This window comes from Lissotriton helveticus, chromosome 4_1 (assembly GCF_964261635.1).
Source record: "Lissotriton helveticus chromosome 4_1, aLisHel1.1, whole genome shotgun sequence".
Taxonomy (NCBI): Eukaryota; Metazoa; Chordata; class Amphibia; order Caudata; family Salamandridae; genus Lissotriton; species Lissotriton helveticus.
The window spans coordinates 404,279,207-404,300,808 of NC_136063.1; the positions used below are offsets into that span (position 1 = coordinate 404,279,207).

At 44.7% G+C, this 21,602-nt stretch overlaps 1 protein-coding gene across 2 annotated transcripts in view; it reads left to right on the top strand.

Annotated features, from left to right (window-relative positions):
• Positions 1–2,647: 2,647 nt before the first annotated feature.
• The window catches only part of RRM2B (ribonucleotide reductase regulatory TP53 inducible subunit M2B), a 143,217-nt gene continuing 124,262 nt past the window's right edge, over positions 2,648–21,602 (top strand). The window contains exon 1 of one of the 2 annotated variants that reach the window (XM_078686936.1): positions 2,648–3,058. In XM_078686936.1, the coding sequence (XP_078543062.1) occupies positions 3,005–3,058 (54 nt within the window). In that variant the 5' untranslated portion in view covers positions 2,648–3,004. Of the gene's footprint in view, positions 3,059–5,731; positions 7,351–21,602 lie in introns of those variants that run through there. The other variant, XM_078686937.1, reaches the window with a different exon arrangement.

Consider the following 21,602-nt stretch of genomic DNA (forward strand, 5'->3'; position numbering starts at 1 on the left):
ATTCACGCTAGGGTGGAGACATCAGCAGGGTGACTCAGCATCTAAGTTTGCAGTCAGACGGTAAAGGGTTTGCAGGCAATGATGACATGAAATGAAGCAGAACACTGTAAAGATAAGTGTGGGTAATGGGTTACTGCAATTACAATTAAACAAAAATAAAAAAAACTGCAGCCCTTCAGCCAGGTGGGTTGTGTTAGTTTGTCATTCAAAAAAGTGTGCTGTGGCTTCAATAGTGTTGAGAAATATGGGTTTGGTGCACATATGCTGACAATCACCAGAATCATTTTTTCATTCTCAGTTAAGAATTTGTTTGTATGTTTTACTCCACGTTTTCACTAACCAAAAGCATTGGCATCTTTTCGCACACTGGTAGACCTTTAGAAAAAGTATGGCAATGGGCTACATATGCTAGGGTAGGGACACTAGCATGGTGACACAGCATCAAAAGATTGCAGTCAGACTGATGGGTTTGGCAGGCAATAGGGACATGATAGGTAGCAGAATATTTGGAGTACACATGGGGGACCTCAAGCCTCACCCCTTGTATTTAGATCCACATTTGTCTTGTTTTAGGTGGGATAGGATCACCAGACGTCCTCGAAAGGACATGACACAGCTTAAATTTGATACATGTTATATGATTCCTATGGGGGGGAGGGCCAAGGTGCTAGCTCAGTCAGGTGGGAGGCGATACCACTGGTCTCAAGACTCCACTCTGTCCCTGCCCAATGACCTTCTCCAGGGGTCTGTATTCCACTTGCTCGTTCAGCACATGGTATCAGTTTGCACCCTCAAATTTGGGACTCACCAAGTAGGGGTGGTAAACAAAGGATTTGTCAACCCCCATATGCAAATGTGCAAACTTGCACACGGTTCACAATGGATAATGTCACACGTAACTGGGGTTACTAAGAGAGCAGAAGTTTTAATTCCCTAAGGAGTCCTATTTCTTGCCGGGGCTGTACTCCCATACAATTGGAGGTCAGCGGGTAAAGGATATTTTGTTGGCCACAAACAATATTTTATTGGAGGTGAACCCCACTATGCTTCCCAGCAAATCCTGAATCTGGGGCCTGGGCAGTGAGGGGTAAATACAGGGCCCAGCCAAACCCTAATCAGAAGGCCCAAATTATCACAGAGGGCACCCGAGGAACATATCTTGGAACTATGGTTAAAGAGGAGAACCGTAGTTCCAGACTTCCAGGGAGACCATTGAACTGTCCTACAGAAGGGTAATAAAATCAAGTACAAGCCCACCAAGCAGTAGGGCTTGGTTCAACTCAAATTCAAAATCAATAAAATAAGAAGGGCTTGGTAAATTAGGCATGGCCTCTTTAGTGCAAACACCACATGGTACCCCGATAGGAGCAGGGCACACCTGCCAGAGGTGAATAGGTAATTGGTCCAGCTAGAATAATGCATAATATCTGCAGGAGGTTATGTGGCCTGTCATGGTGGAAGGGGGGGCCACTGGATATGACGGTGGCCACATCCAGGGCTTTGGAAGAGTTATAGGGCTGACTGGTACAGCGGGGAATCCTCGTCAGGAGCACAATAGGGGCGCACAATGCCAAACCACCAGGAGTCTTTACGGCAGGACCCTGGATTACGTCAGCGCCCTGTTAAGTCCTTCATGCGGTTGTAAGCCTGAGCAACCGGGGGCTTGCCTTGCTAGGCTCTGCCCCCGAAAAGGCGAGTAAAGTCATGAACTGGTGCTCCAGTGTGTTTAAGGGGGAGAATCCCCACATAAATGGTAGCACCGATTGGGTTGGCCACGGTGCAGTTTGGCTCATCAGGCGGGCAGGCCAGCTGAGGTCGGTCACCGCTGCCTGCCCCTTTTTTTTATTACAGAGTTTTATATAGCGCAAAGTTGACCTGAAGGTATCAGATATCAGAGCGCTTTACACGAGCACCAGTTGCATGTACATGAGGACACAATAATTTTTTTGTTAGGCACAGGGAGATTACGTGATATGCCCAGAATCACAGTATGTTGCACGTCCTTGCCGAGGCTCGAACCCGGTCACCCAGATTTGAGGTTGACCGCTCTAGCCATTTGTCCAACTCCTCTCCCTTGGATCGCCCGTAAATTAACCCACCACCTTGGCATACTCCTTGTATGAAATAAACCTGCTGCAAACTGTTTTCCAACAAACCTGTTTTGTCTGATTATTTATAACAGTATATGTTCATATTGAGTGCTGTGGGTTGCCTATATTGGCACTAAGTATTAGAGCATGGAAACAATGTGACCGTTAACACGCAATTGATCATAAATACAGACTTGTATTAAACAGGATTACAGCTAAATGTTCCCCATTCATGTACGAAAAACCCACAATCAATTTTTATAACACACCTCTTTGCTGCAGTGACTCAATTATTGCGTCTTATTATCTTTGATTAAGCACAAACAACTAAATGAACAGGCTACGTGGAAAACTGTTACTAAACAAATGTATTCAGCATATTTTACATTCTAAATGACAACAAAAATAGACTGTGGACTTATGTGGAACAAGCTAAAAATTAGATAAGAACACGAAACAATAGAAAGACAGATTTAATTTATTTTATGCGTTTTTATATTGCGCGGACTTTACCCGAAGTTGTCAGGGCGCTTCACAATAGGAACAGAACTGATACATGAGGAGAAAATTACAAGTGAACAAATTACAAAAGCAAACGTTAAGTTACATGAGGCAAAGCAAACGGTGCATTACAGGAGGAAAAAGTGACATATGTTTGCCAACCGGACTTGGAAGAAAAAAGATACAACCCCGAAATAAATTCTATGTCAGTCCACGGAGGCTCAGATTTTTTTGCTTGGTGTTGTGAACACATCCTCCACCAATCTGTGTAGAAACTGCTTTCTCTTGACTCCACCTACACCCCCGCCTCCTGCCCCCTGAAGCGGTTCTGTCCCTTTAAACAAGAGCGGGGGCTTTCGTTCTGCACTACCTCAGTCATACCCTGTCAACAGAACACAGCTCCTGAATCCAGAATGGGAGATGCTTGCTTTGCTCTGCAAGAAACCTCGAAATTACAAAAAGATAAGGTAAAACATGTATTTTTATTCTGCCTATAGGCTCAGCTGTTGTTGCCAAGAACCCACCCCCTGCGCAAGCGTTACGTAACGTTACCCTGGTCTGGCTTATTATAGGGCAGATCTGCACAGGAAATGTTTTTGTGAGCACGTAGCCTCACCCGGAAGTGGTATTTGCGTAGCGTGTACGAAAGGAGGAGGATACGTATAACGTAGAATATTGGAAACAACAGTCCGGTGCCACTCATTAAGCAGAAGACGTGCTGAGTTCTTAATCGCTCTGCTTCTTTTTTCGAGCAGTTATGCGGCAATACGGCACATTAAGAATTTTACGATAGCTGCATGTAATATTAATTTTCCATTGAGAGGTCCCACCTTTGAGGCAATGTTACCATTGTATGTTTTTGTAAAAAATAGAACGTGTTGGGGGAGGGGGTACAATCCCCCTTCTCCGCGCTCTCTGTCTCTTTTTACTGGAATGCGTGTCTTTGGGGCGAGAGAACTTTTAATTCCTATTAACCTGTCGACTCTATATTGAGGGTTAGCAAGACTGCCAAGTTTACAGTCCATGTGACATCGGATTTCGTGTGACATTGTTGAGTGACACTCGTGCGACATCGTTGACTGACACTTTTTGCAAGACAAGAGGAAATATGCGTCAGGATAACCCACAGAGCAATGCTCACTGATCCTCCGAAGTAGAATTGCCCCTCAGCACATATTGTCTGCATTGTTTGCGACCCCGTAATGACTCCCTTATAGCTGCCAATATTTCAGATTGCTGTGTGTGACACTTTCATAATGGCAGTGTAATTATGAAGTGACATTTCAACGACTATGAGTGACACAGGTGTGGGACAAAAAGACAGTGGCTGCTACCTGCCCAGCCACAGCGGCACCAGTGATCACACCAGCTAACTTTGGGATTATTAACAAGGACCCAGGGGACAAGCACGTTGATGTCTCATTAATAACAATAAAAAAAAATCTGTTTCAGACCACAAGGCTGGAGTGCGAACCCTGTTACTAACAAGGAAAATATGTCTAATAATTTAGTCCAAATGCAGTGCCACCTGGATCAACTTTCAGTTTCAACGTTGGCACCCCCACTTGAAGTATGGGAAAGTCAAATGCATAATAAGAAGCGTTTCCTTAGTAACAGAGAAGAGCCGTCTTCGACAAGCAAACTAACAGACTTTTTTTCTTAGAAAAAAATATAATTCCAATTTGATTTTGCTCCTGAAAATCTGGGCTCAGACAAGGACTGGATGACTCAGGCCTCTATTAATCACCTGGCCCATTCCACTCAACATCTTTTGAAAATATTGCAGGCAGACCATTTATTAATGTTGCCTCCCTTAGTCATTCTGGGACCCAGTTCCTACAGTTATCTCAGGGTCATCCGGGCAGTATCATGAAAGTTATCAATTATTTTATTACAGATGCTGTAGTTTTTCCAGAGGACAACCATCTGCTGTTTTCTCCTTCAGCCTTCTCGCCCTAAGCCCTGCAAACACAGATATACTGAATAACCATGACACAATGTGACTCCTTACTGCCACTTGGAGACACACTCTAAGAAACTTAGAAGATTCCTTTAATTTAGCAGCACATCCATGAAGGAAACTGGCCAATTTATATTAGTTCTCTTAGTAGTAAGATAAATATTGTCCTGAGTAAAGCTGTTGCAGAACAGTGTCACAGCTGCAATAATCATGTGTATCAGGAAACACCAGAAACGCACCTCTTGCCCATCCGATTCTCGCAACCAGTAGATATATATCCAGTTTTGATGTCCAAAATAGACATCCACACTGCAGTGGTACAAGAAATAGTCACACAGTGCAGGGAGCCAGCCTGTCATGGAGCTAGTACAACCAGTGCCGGCTCTTCTGAAGTGGCAGCAGATGCTAGGGCAGGCACTGTAAACAAGAAAGTAAAGCTCAGTGACTACCAGTGGGTTCGGCTCACCTACGCAAAAACAAGTTAGCGCCATGCAACTCTAGACATTGACAAACGCTGAAAACTGTAAGGTTAAGCACAGGCGTGGTGGCAGCATAAATGAGCGCGATCGCGCTCTAAAAGTTTTTTTTTTATTAAGGATGAAATAGTATGTCAGTACAAACATCACTCAGGCACTTCTTGCAGTGAACCGTCGCAAACACACCTGCTGGTAGCTGCTGCCCGCAAGGTCGGACTCTCTGTGGCTGGGCCTGACCGTGGCCCGGGCACAATTGATTTTGAGGGCTGCGGGTGCGCTCTGGGTAGGTTGAAGCTCAGCTGAGGAACAAATTCTGCGGCCAGGTTCTCTCAGCTGCCGGTGTGGGGTCCACACGGGTGTCCGGTTGCAAGATTTCTTATTAGATTTAATGGTGGGAGTTGCACTCATTCATTGCCAGCTGCCAAAACGTCCTCATGAACTGCCGCCGGCACACGACCCACGGCGCTTTTAATCAATTGTGTTCATATTAATGCTGCAGCGCTCTGTGCCAAGGGAATGTGTTACATTGTAGCACCAGTCAAAGCTGCAAGCTGCAGAGCCTGCCCCCAAGCCCGGAGCACTTGCAGCACGCACTGTGACTGCGCGCTTCCACTCCAGCATAAATTCAGTAAGTAAAGTAGCATTACAGCAATGTTCCCGCTTTGACATCTGAGGAGGCACTATAATGTATGACTTTCCATTTCAGTGCGGTGATGCGGACCACCATACTGAAATGTGTTAGTCTAACGCCTGATGCGGGCACTCGGCAGGGCTGCTCTCTGAACGTTCCCTTTCACCATTAATTGCCTAATAAAAACTTGTGCGTGGACCTCACTTCCCACATGCCCTTCATGATTTGGAGTCATGGACAGCTTCATTATGTGTGAGGAAGAAACACAATTTTATAAACCACAAAAAGTAAAGGTATTAATGGTATTGTACATTCATGCGGATTGGAAGCTAGCACTATGAAAGCACACATGTGCACAGTGCTGTAAGTGGGATGAAATAGTTGGAGGTTTGTTAAAGAAGCCTAACTAGGAATCCTTTCCAAGAGTGTGGACTTTGTAATTAAGATTGTGGCTTAAAACGTGATTTAAAATTGTGTGTGTGTTTCCAACAGCATGTCGCCCGATCAGTATTTGAGGGCCCCGTGTGAGATTTTCACAGGTGTAAGCTATTGGCATTGTCATTTAGAATGCCAATAGCTTAAACTTGCGTAAATGCGAGACCCATTGCATTGCAAATGCTTGTTTCTGTATCTATTACAAGCAAATGCTGTAAAAGCAAACTTAGAAGTTAGCTAGAATTACAGTAAACAACAAGGTACACCATCCGGAAAAATGCAATCAATTTAAAAGCAAAGGCATAGATAAGCAAACTGTTGAAATGTAAAATAATTAGGGCTCCCGGTTTTACAGTTTATTTTTTTAACATTTCCATCAGTATTTAGTCATATTTATTTTTTAGCCATCTTATTGGTATGTATCCATATGTATTTTGTGTTTTGAGAAAAATGTAGTCGTCAAATGGTATATTTCCACATTTAATTAACTGATAAACATGTACTCATACTTAGTCGCCTGTCACATTTTAGCAAACTAAGCAGCCATATACAACCAAACACTAAACCCTACAAGTAAATATCAACATTAAATATAGATATGTGCCAGTATTAAAGTAAGTCTCATCCTGCTTTTTCCCTCCCCATGCACTCTATCTGCTCAATTTCTGGTTTGGAATTCACAAAAACAGCTTGGACAGTTACTTACAATAAAGCACAATTTTCTGTATTTTTCCACTTTTAATAATAAAAACAAACAGGAAACACATTGCTTTCAGTCTGTAATTATCTGCAAAAATCAGTAAAAACTGAAAACGGAGCCTTAAAAATAATTAATAAAAGTATCATTAATGTATGTATTGTTAGAAATCTAGAAATCTAAATATTACATTTAACGGAGTTGACTCCCACATAGCAACACAAAATAAGAAATGACAACCATTGGCGAAGGCAATAGATCTCAGAGTGCAGGGGGGAGACGTGCACAACGGAGGTAGCTCAAAAACACATGCACTCCCATGGAGTGCTTAACACAAAAAAAGAGAAGTTCTTGAAAAGTAAGCAGTGAAAGCAGCATAGACAACCAATCAAAAGAGATGTAAAGAGACAATGTTCTATAGCAGGGACATTTAAATCTGCAAGACTCACAAGCTGAGGCACGAATAAGAAACAGGCAAATAAGAATGACAAGAAAAGCAACCAAGCTGAGGCACGAATAAGAAACGGGCAAATAAGAATGACAAGAAAAGCCAACCAATGGTAAGTAATGGGCAGACTTCAAACATATGTATGTTTTTGTTGAGCCACAATATTTCTTGCAACAGACAACAAATGCACTGTTTAGTAGGCTTCGACCTAAAAAGCAGAGATTGGACATTAAGCAGCTGTCTTGACAGCCACTTCTCCTTTAATCTGCACACTGGAGGTAAAGGTTAGCAGAGCTAGAACAGGAATGTTATTAACACTTGAAGAGCCATGTAGCAGCTTACCTGGGGCACTTCAATGACCATTTAGACCTCCTACAGAGCAGCTTACTTTGTGTGACAGTTAATTTAAGTGAAATGGTGTGTGGAATTTGCCCATTGTGTAGTATTCTGATCCCTGAGTGGTGACACTTGGAAGAGCTTTGAAGTCAGACATTTGAGAGGGCAAATCCATTAAAGTGAATAGAGAATTAACAGTTGTTTGGAGAGTGATATACGTTTGAAAAGAAGGTCGAAGTTTATGAAGATGCTTTGTTTGTCAAAAGGGTGACAAAGGGAGACACCCGCTACATCGAGAGTGAGTTAACCTAAATGAGTGTTGGGAGGAATGTGGACAATGAACCTTTTATTACGAATGAATTAGAATGCATATTATGTTCGTTAAGTAATTTTTATATGGCATATGTTCACCAATTCCATTGCCTGTTGACTGTTTCAATGCAGAGGATGCGCATGGAAAGTCATCTTTGTAGGTGGGCTGATGGTATGACCGGAGACCATCCTAGACCAGTTGAGGGAATGTAGTGAGGTTTCCCACAGTTTTGCTCTATAGGTGGGATGAGTCTTGTAACCTGCTTGCCAAGTCTTTGTAGGGTTTGTGTGGATTTGTAGCTGTCTGGATCCAAAGTGGGGGTATGGGTTGTAGGAAAGTGGATTATTAGTAGGTGGGGGTATTCACCTTCAGTGATAGTAATAATACCACAATCTCTAATAAATCCAGTCAAGTCTCCATAAATTAATCCTTGCTCAACCCTTGGTAGCTTGGCAAGCGGGCTGTCGGGCTTAACTTAGGGGACAGGTATGTATAAAGCATTTAATATCACCCAAACAATGAATATGCAAAGGACATAACACAATAAAAAACAAATTATAAAAATAGAGAATATTTTTATCTTCAAATTAACACCAAAATGACAAAATTCAATGTAGGGAACCGGATATATGAATTTTGCAAGATTAAATTAAAAAAGTGTGCATTATAGCGCCAAAAAGCTTAAGGTGCCTCTTGTGGCTCTCGGGTCCTGCTGGACTGGGAGAAAGTCCAAGTTTTAGGCTGATTGTTGGTCGGATAGGCTGAGTACTAGGTCCCGGTCAAGTGTTTACCTTTGGACTTATTCTTTTTCTAGGTACTGTTCTCTCGTCAACGGGCTCGTCAGTGAGTCCATGGCTTTCTCAGTCTTTGCCCTCAACGGCAAATAGCTCTGGAGCTTTTAGTGGGACAAATCAGCGTGGTCAGGCCAATTCATGAGTCGGCGACAAAGGCTTGAGTCTCAACGTCGAGCCAGTCTCCTCCTGCAGCTTTTCAGCAAAACTTTGTAGAAAGTTACTAAACTTTCAGATCTTGTTCCTTGTTGGTTCCTTTGGGGAGAGAAGTGTCCAGCAGCACCAGCCAAGGTTTCAGGGACTCTGGATTGCCTCTTGGGGGCTAGGACACAGTCTCCCACAGTGCTCCTGCAAAGTCCAGAAAAAATTAATTTGCAACTGTTCAGCAGAGGTGATCCTCTGTTTGGGTTTGCAGGTGACTTCTTCTAGCTCTGTTGTACCCGTTGCTGATCAGCGATTCCACTCCTTTTCCTTTGAGACAGGCACAGTTCTCACTTTGTGGAGCCATGAGAGTGCAGCAGGTGCAGTCCTTTGGAGTGCAAGCCTTCTGTGGAGCAGTCCAAGGTTCCAGCAGGGTAGTTCTTCTTTTGTTCCAGGCAGTGTTTTGAGGAACTCCTTCAGCTCCTTCAGCTCTCTCATATTTATCCATCATTCTGGACTGGCAGGAAGGGGGACACCCTAGCCAATAAAGCTCAAGTTCCCTCCCTCTGCTATTACCATTTCCTGTAAAGTGTGGCAAATTTGTAACTCAGAATGCACTGACCTCCAATAATCAAACTGGTGAAAATCTCTTCTTGGTGTGTATGTGTAACCCAACCGAGAGGTGGGGCTAACAACTCACTTACTACGCTCCCCTTAAAGACCCTCTCCTAATCTAATTGGGGGGGGGGGGCTCCCATCTGACTGGTTTCAAGGAGGTAGGGGCTGGCCTGGGTCCTGTGGCAGCTGTTCTGCTGCCTTTGAAGTCCAGCTTATCTGCCAGTTCCTTTCTTCTCCCTGGCTTCTCCAGGAAGCATATTTCCTCCCACCATATGGCTGCATTGTTTTAGTCCCATGCCTCTTCACACCTGCTTTGAGAGAAGCTTGGCTCAGGCTGTCAAAGACTGACCAATCAGAAGAGGCTGCTACAGGGCTGCTTTAGGTAACTTCAGGATAGTAAGTTCTAAAACTATTTTTCGGTAATAGGTATAATACATCTGACCTGTTGAATTTTTTACAACCCTTATTTTGATACTTTGAATACATTTGCTAGGTAGCTCCCAAGCAAAAATAGACTGTATCAAGTTTAATAAGCCCACCCATGTTAGCCTATGGGTCTAGGAGCTGTATAAGAGAGAAAAATACTTTCACTCTTTTTCCTACCAGGGCACGTAAAACATCTTTTATATTGTCTGCTTTGTATATCAATTCACCCTACCCTTGGGGCACCTAGGGCAGACCTTAGGGGTGACATAAGTTATAAAAAGGTAGTTTAGGACTTTGGAAGTACTTTTAATTCCAAAGTCGAATTTTTAAAATGACACCAGACACCACAGCAGTGAACACTTAAGTGCATTAAATCCATTTGGGTCTATAAACCAACATGGCCTACAATATATTAGGGATTTCTGGGTAGGTTGTCTTTGCCAATTAGAAATATACCAATTACCCTATATGTTTAGAGGACAGAGCACTGGCCCAGGGCCTGGTTAGCAGTGCCCACGGCACTTTCAGAGTCAGTAACCACCAACATCAGTTAAGGAACGGAGGTGATCAGGGCAAAAAGGATGACTTTCCTACATAGGTCTTTGGGCCAGCTACCTACATTTTGTGACTTATTTTGGTGTAATCTGTTGTTAGGGGTCTTTTTGGATCTCTCTGCCACTATATAGCTGCTGCCCTTTTCTAGCAACTGTATTAGAAGTTGTCATGAGGCAGTATGTGGTCAACTGCACTGGATTTGGTGTAATGTAGCTAATTCTGGGATCATAAGAAAGATGCTGCTTAGGTGGCCGATACTGTTTCTTAAGTGAATAATAGGTGTGGACTAGCTCATGCAAATTCTTAGTTAGTTGCTGGTGTTATATGGGACATGCCTACACTCTTCTGAAGTTCTACCTGCCCTGCGTCCTTGAGCCTGTACCTTGCTGGCTCTCTGTTTTGCTTCATAGCTTGCCAGAGGCTCAGACTTCTGGTTCTGTGTTCTTTTTTTATTGTAAGTTTATCAATCTTAAGGTTTATTGTTCTTCAAAGTTCTTACTTAGTCTTGCCCGTCTTCCAGTACAGTCTGAGCAAGTTGTGTGACAGATTGGCAGCAGGGATTTAAGAATTTTTATAGGAGTCATCAACTGCCCCACCTCGGATTAAAAGTACAGTAAAGTGGTAGGGGCTTGTAATCCCCTTCATTCTCTGTACAAGAGTGGTGTTGAGATAGTGAGGAGTGGTATTGTCTTATGGAGTCTGTGTTTTTAGGTTACGCCTAGGCAGCAGCTCTTTGAGTCATGCTATATTCAGGATATGGGCATAAAGTTCCACACCACTTTTCGCCCATCTTTTTAATTGGCCCCTGTCCCTGTCTTTTGTAAATGGTGGCTTTTCATTGGTCAATAGGTTTAGTAGTCCCTCTTTAGTACCACCTTGTCTCTTCTTGTAACCTCCCATGAGGACACCCCCTGTTACATGTGGTTTCTCCCTAAGTTTTAATTACAGCCTCAAGGCACTATTTTCTTAAAAGGCTTCAGGCAAGACACACACTTGGTCCTAAACTAGGCTGGCAGTGGTTATTTCACTCACTAAAACATCTCATATGTACATGAGACTCTATAAATTTCCGTTCATCAGGTCCACACAGAGTACAACCTAATTCGAAATTAATGTAATCATTCTTTTGTCACATTGCAAAGCTACTAATTGTATATATGGACATAGCTACTTGAATGTACTCGTAGTACTGTTTTGGATGCAATGCATAATGGGTAGGGTAGATTTACCATATCTTCTGCAGGGTACAGTACCATATGTGACCAAAAGATGTCTGCCGTGCTGGTGCCTTGCTCACTATGGACCTCTGGGAGCAGCTTGCATTACTGCACCGAGACATGCAGTGCTGGTACCTTGCTCACAAGGGACCTCTAGGGGTAGTTGAAGTACTGCACCTAGACATGCAGTGCTGGTGCCATGCTCATTAGGGACCTCTAGGAGCAGTCTGCGGTACTGCACAGAGACATGCGGTGCTGGTGCCTTGCTCACTAGGGTCCTCTAGAAGCAGCTTGCGGTACTGCACGAGACATACAATGCTGGTTCCTTGCTCACTAGCGACTTCTAGGAGCAGCTTGCGGTACTGCACTGAAACATACAATGCTGGTTCCTGGCTCACTACCAAGCATTTGCAATGCACTAGGTCTTGCATTACTGAAAGTATGAGCTATTGGCCTTGCATTATTATTTGCAATGCCAATTCCTCAAACTGTCAGTAACGCGAGACCTATTGAATTGCAAATGCTTGTTGAGTGTTGCTCTCAGTTGTCCCTCTCCTGACCTGAGTAGTGGGTTGGTTCTCTGCAGGCTTGGGATTGTGAGGGCCGACCTGTCCCATGTGATAGCGGTGTAAGTTATGGCTTGTCACGATTGTGATGTGTTGTAACATGTAGTGTAGTGTCAGGTGCGGTGGAGTGTTGTATTTAACAATGGGATCATGGTTGCTCATTGAGATGGTATACGCAGCATTGTACGTATTGTGGTAGGTTATGTGGTTGATGAGGTGTGAAGTGCTGTTATATAAGTGTGATGGCTCCTTTATGGAATTTTTGTGAGGCGTTTGGACCGAGTTGTTTTTGTTATGGCTCCATTTTAAGATTGCCTCTTGCTTGATGTCCTTTATGGCATGGTACTGTGTTTACAATCTAAATCTATAAAATGCACTTCACAAGTACAAAACGATACATTTTCCCCACAATCAATAACATATATAGTTGGTAGTTGTTTTCACAAGCCGTTGTTTTATGTAGTTCTTGCTATAAGTGATCTTGCCCACCTTTTTAACAGCCAGGCGTCTAATGCCCATTCATAAAACTGACTAATAATGTTTTGAGGATCCATAATACTTGCAGCGAGTGGTTCTACAATAAACAAACATCATACGTTTTCACACAGTCAAACCAAGAAGTCTTTCTTTTACTGTCATCAAAAAGAACCTTACTATTAAAGAAAGCTTCTCTGACTCCACTGAAACGTGCTTTAAAAAATATTTTGTATTTCTTTAATATAAGAACATAAATATTTAAAAGTAACGAAGAAGAACAAAAACAAAGCACAAGAGATCACCTGAGTAAATAATTACATTGAATTAGTGTGGTGAATAAACACACCACACAATCTACCTTGCATGACTCATTGAACATGCATGATTAGAGAGAGGGTGTGCCCGACTAGCATTAAACTTAGGACTTTCCCAATAGTAGGACCCAATCATAATCACTTACACCATTTAAAAAGTAAGCCTGCTGAGTTATGAGTTTCAAATGAGACAATGTCACGTTCTAGGTGCATCACATAGTTTTGGTGATCTTCCCAAATGTCCTAGGGCCATTGCATTGAGTGTAAAAGTCTGCCAAAGGCCACATCCCTTTCATATCAGTGTGCTCGATTTTTAACCCAGGAAAAGTTACATGATTTACACAAGGGTGTTCTGCTCCTCTTCCACCTAAGTGCAATGCGATAGTTGCTCAATAGAAAAGCTAGACCCATTAGAACAGTCATGTTTCTGGCTTAAATTTTTTTTTTAATTGATTCACACATATGTGCCATAACAGTTCTAACCAGCATATCCAGTTACAGTATTGAACCAAGTCTATTGTCCAGAGCAATGGTGATTTTTGCCTTTTTGGTAACAAAAACTCCCATCCTCCCTCCCTCCACCCTAACCCAACAGCGTCATGGCATTACCTGTAAATATACAGCGTCAGTGCAAAACATAATCTGCAATGCAGAGTTTGACAATCTCAGTCCTTGTATCCTTGATTTGGTTCTTGTAGTGATCTTGTTATCCTGCGCTTATGATAGGTCAGGGTGCGCCTGCAAATATGTGGTGAGTGGCACCCAAAAATCCTTTGGCCTGGAGGCCTCAGGCAGCTCCTCAGTGTATGCGTTCAGCTGTTCCTTGCAGTACACGAGATCTCAAAGTCATTTGGCCAGTGTCTGCACTGATTTGGAATTCCAGTGCATGGCAACTTGAACGCTTAACAATTCATGTGGCTATTGCAATCAAACACCTATTTAATGGTTTAATCTGCTACAACACTCCTAACGGGCATATCTCTCTCTTACATTAAATTTTCTCTATTACCTTTTCTGATAATGCCTCCACCACCCCACCCAGAATTTAAATATAGCTGGGCACCTCCATGCTAGGTGTACAAAATCTGCTCCATCTTGCCAGCACCAGTGGCACCGCGCATCCTCCTGCAGCCCAAATTTAAACAGTTGTGTTGGGGTATAATATATCTGATGTAAATATTTGAAATGAATAATGCGGAGATTGCAATTTGCTGTCAGGCGTCCGGTCAGTTTACAACATGCCTCCCAATTGGCTAAAGTCAGTGGGACTTCCAGGGCCGCATTCCATTTTTCCAGTGCAGGGGATCCCCCCACTCCTTCTCCCGCTGCGATGTGCAGTACATTCTAGTAATAAGTCCTCTACACTCACCACTCTTTAATACCACCTGCAGCGCCTGCAGTATCTGTGGTTCTTGTGGGAAATCTGGCCAGAGAAAGCGCACAGCCGGCGGCAACCTGGCATATATAAATCTGTGCATTAAATCATACTGTTGGCCAGCTTGGAAGTCGGCCATAGTTAAGAAGGTGCCATGGCGATATATATCCCCCACTTTAGTGTTACCTGCCCTTTGAAGAACTTTAAGGGCCCCACCCTCCTGTGCCGCCGATATTCCCGTGTGAGCATTAATCGACATATCCGGTGCATAAATATATTCTCTCCCTGGGTGCCTTGCTAGAGCATCCCACACCCTAACTGTACAGTTGACTCGGTTAATTTCTTTTCTATTGCCGCCCTCACACTTCTGGAGAATCCTAGCTGGCAGTGTCATTGGATGCACCGTGTCCACCTCAGTGGCATATATTTCTGGGTGAATAGCCAGTAATGCGCAAACTGTGCCTGCGCACAAGGGTAGTAGAGTCTAGGGCTTCAAACACCCCCTTTCAAAAGGCAATGTTAATATGTTCCAACTGCACCGCGGTTGCTTGCCAGCCCAAACCAGTGATAGCAAGCAGGTTTGCAGAGCTTTGAAAAATGCGATGTTTGGTTTAATTGGGATATTTACAAACAAGTACAGCAGTTTAGGGAGTACAATCATTTTTCTCACCGCAATTCAATCCACAAGTGACAGCGGTAGACGCGTCCTGCGGGAGATCTGTTCCAGAAGGGTAGTCGTAGCCCGTCCATAATTCAAGTGTAGCACAATTCCGGGATCTCTATGCATCCAGACTCCCAGGTATTTCACCCGGTCAGTAGACCAGGCAAGTGGGTAATCCGGTACCACCTCTGGGGTGCAATCCGTAAGTGTGAAAATCGTGTCTTTTGCCCAATTTATCCCCAGTCCAGAGTGCTACTCAAATATGACATATTCCCGCAGCAGATACGACAGCTGCGAATCTAGGTCACAAACATATAATAACATGTCATCAGTGTATAATGAGATGATCAACGGGCGCTGTCTGAATCCCAGTGCAGCCTCTGCGTGTTTCTGGCGCCAGGATACCCGTTGGGTGACAGCATGTGCTATAGAAGTATTAAAATCAATCAATCAATCATCAATCTTACTGCCCAGTGGTACCAATGCCAGAGAGAAGAGCATTGGAGACAAGGGGCATTCCTGTCTTCTGCCTCTGCCAATTGAAAAAGTATCCGATACCCATCCATTTACCCGCACACGGGCGGCCGGGTTAGTGTATAATAATCGTATCCACCTTACAAAAAAGGGTGGCATACCCATCCTTTGCCGGACCTGGAACATATACCCCCATTAGAGGGAATCAAACTCTTTGGCTGCGTCAAGCAGCAACGCCACAGCAGGGGACTCAGAGTCTAAGTGATGTATAACCACAAAGAGGGTACAAAGATTATGCACTGTGGAACATTTAGGGACGAATCCCGACTGGTCCGGGAGGACCAACGTGGATTTAGAGGCTGCAATCTGGTTGCTATAATTTTAGCTAATATTTTTGTATCTATATTAATAAGAGATAGTGGTCTATACGATTCGCACATGGTGACTACTTTTTACAGCTTCAGGAGGGTAGCAAGGAGGGCTTCCCTTAGGGTGGGAGGGAGTACACCTGTGTCATAGGCTTCTGCAAAGGCATTTAATAAGTGAGGAGCGAGGTCTTCCACGTAAGCCTTATAGAACTCGCTGGGCAAGCCATCAATCCCGCCTCCTTACAGGTAGGCCGTGATTTTATGGCCTCTTTTACATCTGCATCAAATGGTTGAGTCAGGTATTCCCGTTGCCCGTTGGATAGCCACCCCAGCGCTATATCTGTTAGATAGCTATTTACATCATCGTCCAACGCCCCTTGTCCAGACCCATAAAACTTAGAGTAATAGTCAATAAACACTTTACTAATGTCAGAGCTGGAGTGCCGAACAGTGCCATCTTCATCCAGTTACACAGTAATGTGTTCTTGTCCTCTAGGCAGGGACAACTTATATGCCAGAGCGCGGCTAGGTCTCCCACCCTCTCCATAATACCATGGCCCGGATCTACCTTGATTTATGTAAAAATCTCCTAGCCTGCAGTTTGGTTATGTTCAGAGACCAGTTCTCTTATATGGGCCAGAATGGCGGATGTCGGGGATCTCTCATATTCTCGTTCTAGCAGGCTAATTTTATCTGCGAGTGTTCTTATCCTATTTCTAAGATCTTTCAGGACCCCTGTTTGGCACCCATACACTCTCCCCTTATTGTTACTTTAAAAGCTTCCCAGAGAGAACCAGCGCTGTCCACTGAGCCATCATTTTCTGCAAAGTAATTATTTATTGCTGTACCAATTTTTGCCCGGAATACTGTCTAGAAGACGGCTGTAGCCGCCATTGGAATGGAGGTCTAATACAGGTTGGCACCCTGAGTTCTAGCAGCACCGGTGAGAGGTCAGACAGCGTCCTGGCCAGATGTTTGATAGAGACAGTCCAGTGAACCGCTCCCCGGACAACAGCCAATAATCAAGTTGTGACCATGACCCATGCACTGTGGAGACAAATGTGCCATCCCTTACCCCTGGATTATGCACCCTCGATATATCTGTAAGGCCCTCTCCCTCAGCCAGCTCCCCCAGAATCAGTGCGGCCTGCTTACCGCGTCCATCTGTATCCGTGGAGCGATCCAATCTTGGGTCTAAGCAAATATTCAAGTCCCCCTACCCCATAAACCAACTAATGGTGGATACCGAGAAATACGCCTCCATACATCATTAGAGAAGGAGGGGTTCTCAATGTTGGGCCCATATGTATTAACAAACAGTACCCTTGTGTCTCTGTGCTGGCCTAGTGCAAGAAGGACCCTTCCATGCTCATCCTTTTCAGACCGAATCAGCTTATGTGGGGTACCTTTCTTCACTAATATCATTAGATCCCTGGAGTATGAGAAAAATGAAGAGGCAAGCCTCACTGTCGCCCAACGAGATCCAACACTCAATTCCGTATGTTTAGTGAGATGTGTCTCCTGCAGAAATGCAACCTGAGTATCCTGCCTGTCTAAATAAGCCAGAACATTTCGAATTTTGGGGGTGTTTAACCCATGCACATTCCATGTGATTAACCTTTTTTTATCACCAGGACCCACCCTTTCCATCTCTCAGTACAATAACGTGCATACATTACATTGCAGCAGTTCCAACATTAAGCAATCCATTTTCCCACTGTTTTCCATGCCCTCCATTAACATTCTCCCCCATGCCCCCCACCCAACTTGCTAAAGACACCCCGAACTGATTGCAATAAAGAACCCGCCCCGCTGCAATCCAAAAAATACGATGGGGAACACCCATTGGGGGACTCTAGAGTGCAGTAACCTCCCGGTAGTGATGGGAGTTGGCCGTTTGTGTTCATTCTTCAACACAGCATTGTTATCAGATAATTCTTCATAAGGAAGCTGCAAAATAACAGTACTTCACAAAGGACCCACATCCCAGCCATGCGCTGGTCAGACACAATCTCTCCATTGGGGCTTAATAACGCATGTGGAAGCTACCAGCCCATTGTACTTAAGGCAAGAGTTCAGGCCTTCACACCACCCAGCTTAGTAGACGCGACCTCATGAAAGTCCTCAGTGATTCACTGACAGCCCATCATTACCTTCCTGTGATTGCTATTCATCCTCTTCTGGGTCCCTCGTGGTATCCCAGCACCGTTTCTTCAGCTGCTTTGCATGTTCCAGTGCTGCCTTCGGATTAGCAACATTTTTGATGCTCCTTCCCGGCCAATCCTAAATCTTGTGAGATACAGAATGGAGTTTGGGATTTCCACTGCCTGCAGCAATTTTTTGTTTGTGAGAACCTCTTTTCTAGTAGCCTGAACTGTGGTGGTGAAGTTGGTGAAAAACGCAGATGCATTCCCCTGATGAGTGATCTGCCCCTTTTTGCGTGCCAGCCGAAGGATCATATCACGGTCACGATCATTTAGTAACAGCGCAATGATAGGTCTCGGCGGGGCACCTGGGCTAGGACGGACCACCAGGGATCGGTGGGCTTGCTCCACTACTAGCATGAAGGTTTTCTGGGCCAAATATCTCCTTAATGAGCCCCTCTACATACATTTCAATTTTTCCCACATTTGTTCTCTCCAGAAGCCCCGTTATCCTGATATTGTTCCTCCTGGACCTCGCCTCTAAATCTTCCTTTTGCTTGAATGACCGCTAGCACCTTCTCCATGTTGAGAGATTTGTCCGAGCCCATTTGCAAGTCATCCTCGACGGTAGACACTCGTTGCTCAACCTCTCCCAGCCTTGTACCTTGCTTATCTAACTTTGCCGCCATATGATCCATCTGTAGGTTGAGAGCGTCTATTTTCCCGTCTATCGATTGCAAGCTTTGCTGCATCGCATGGAGGGTGGATTCCAGAGTAGGGTCCGTCTCCGATGGGGCCTCCGCCTCCAAGTCCAAAGATGGCTTGCCCTGAGATTGGCTAGTTTTACACATTTCGTGGTTACGTCTTGTCACGCTTCCCCATATTGCTAGGCCCTGCTGTCAATGTGCTATCTGTTATCTGCTTTATTTAAACACAGCAGCTGCTTTTCTGTAACCTGCCACTCTCCACAGGTTAGCGCCAAGATAGGATACGTGTAAATCAGTGCCACACAGCACTATAGTTTGCAATATATGCTTGGCGCTTTGTTGAGGCTCACGCAGTCTAGCACATAGATGCAACCGGACCACAACTAAGGCTTAGCGAGACAAACTTGGTGCTTCCTCTGCTGCCACTCTTTGGTACTCACCCAGGCCGCTACATCGTCTCTTTCAGAGCAGGGTCTGCCTGACTGCTCACACCCAGTCTAGCTTCTAGGCTCACCCGCTGTACAGGAGAACGTTATTTTGGCTTAGATATGGGCTCCAAGGGACCATTCAGGTGGTGTTTGGTACAAATAAATCCTGGATATACCCTTTCAACACATCCAAACCAATTTGCCAGCTCTCATTCAGTGTTTACTTGCTGTACAATCCACCAGCCCCAGATTGAACAGTCCCTGGGCCAAATACAGAGCATGACCTACCGCCTGTCTGTAGATGTCAGGAATGGGCGAGGTACGGGACGATTATCCCTCCGCACAGCTCTTCTCCAGTCTCGGGCAGTCGGGGCACTTCTCCGCCCCCTTCGCAGCTGCTACAGCCTGCGCGCGTGCTCACCCCAGAATGCCATGGCTTGCCCCGTGCACAGGTCCGGGGACAGACTAATTTGCATGTAGCCAGGTTCTGAACTGGGATGGTGCAGTGAGCTAAAAAACGGTGATGGATCAAGCCCTGATCTTTTGACTGGGTAGGAGTGTTCTGCTTAATTCAGATACTCTGTCCATCACCACCCCCTTTTATCTATCGGTTTAGCCACCACTAGTGTGGAAGGGTATACTCAGATGTGAGTCCCTTGCTCACTGCACCATCAGGATTCAAGCAAGCCGGGCCATAGACGGCTGCAATGCCAGAAACCGGTCCCCGGAAGCTTGTTTCCTTTCCAGTAAAGAATTGGCTTAGTAGTTTGGTCTGCCCTGTTCCCATGATGCACTGGGCCAGGGACAAACTAATTTGCATGTAGCCAGGTTCTGAACTGGGATGGTGCAGTGAGCTACAAAACGGTGATGGATCAAGCCCTGATCTTTTGACTGGGTCGGAGTGTTCTGCTTAATTCAGATACTCTGTCCATCACCACCCCCTTTTATGTACAGGTCCGGCAGGCAGCTCAGGCCTCAGCGTGTCAGCAGCGCTGTTCTGGGACTGCGGCAACCAAGCCCCGGCTGCTCACCTGATTCCGCTGCCACCAACAATACCAAATCAGGCACGGCAGCAGCACAGGACCTCCGCGCTTGCCCACAGTCGAGAGCCTCCACAGCCGGGGAAGTCAACAGCAGCCCACAGCTGTCATGTTAGTTGAGGCCGTCCACATCCACACTCGCTCCTTGGTGGTGATCTCTTGGGCCAATGCACATCAAAAGGTATGTTTTTGTTCAGCAGCACATACCGGATGCCATTCCACTCCTGATGTGCAGTTTAACTGTGTCTTTCAGCAGGATGGATTTTAGAAACGGCTGGCAGAGCTGCACTACTGTGCAGCCATTATGCCTTGCACCCCTAGCGCCCCCCATGTTTCAGGCTTTGTGGGTAGTTTCTACAGCATATATACCATGGGATCCTGTCATTCCCGAGTGATTTTTATTTTGTCCCCCTAATACACTAGATCAGAAGGAACTAATTGAGGAACAAACCCAAATTATATATAGAAAATCTGAGTTAGATCTGTTACATCAGGCACACCAGACGACAGAGAACTTTAACAGCCTTGTGGCTTGTATTACCTGACTCACACAGGCAATTTCCCACTGCCAATTTCTAAAACAGTTACAGAAGTCACAAATATTCGTGCATAGCATTCAGATTTACTGTGCTCCCCTTTCCTGGACATTCTGTGTGATTCTTTTAAAGATAGACAGCGGAGAGCACGCAACTTAGAATAATGAACTAATCCAGTCAGTAGATATTTGTCGAGTTACACTGAAAGGTGTTTACTTTTTTGCCTTCAGAAAGTAAATCCCGCTGCAAGAATGTGTGGCCCAGTCAAATGATCTATTTGCTAGGACTGTTGAGGGTACGGAGACATACATTGTAAGATCCATCAGCCCCAATCAATTGCAACAGTACGAAGTGAACCAGCACATGCCCAAAGTAGTGCAAACTTGTGGATTGTTAATTATGGTGAATTTAATCAGATCCTTATGTTGGTGGCAATGCTGTACATGCAAGAGTGTGGTGGTGGAGGCAATGGGACCTGATTTTAAATCTGAGAAATCTGCTGTGGGAACTGCTTGTGGCTTGTCTTTTAGGGATAGTCACTGCAGTGTTTGGGACTGGTGGAATGGGTTGTTGTGTCATGGTTGCGGAGTGTGCCACTAGGTACCTCAGAACTCTGAAAGAGACAAACAAATTCAGAAAATTCAGTTATGGGACTTTCATGTGGCCTTTATGAAGACTATATGAAGACTATATTGAGATGAGAGCAACAGTGTAGAGTTGGCCTGCAAATGAAAAACCTATCTCCGAAGACAGCAGCTACCTCAACACATGATGCAACCATGTTGGTCCATTTTGGCCATCATTTAAGTCCCATCATCTACTTGGGCTGTCTTTCAGAATGCATTGCCTGGGACCAATGACATCCATGGGCACAATA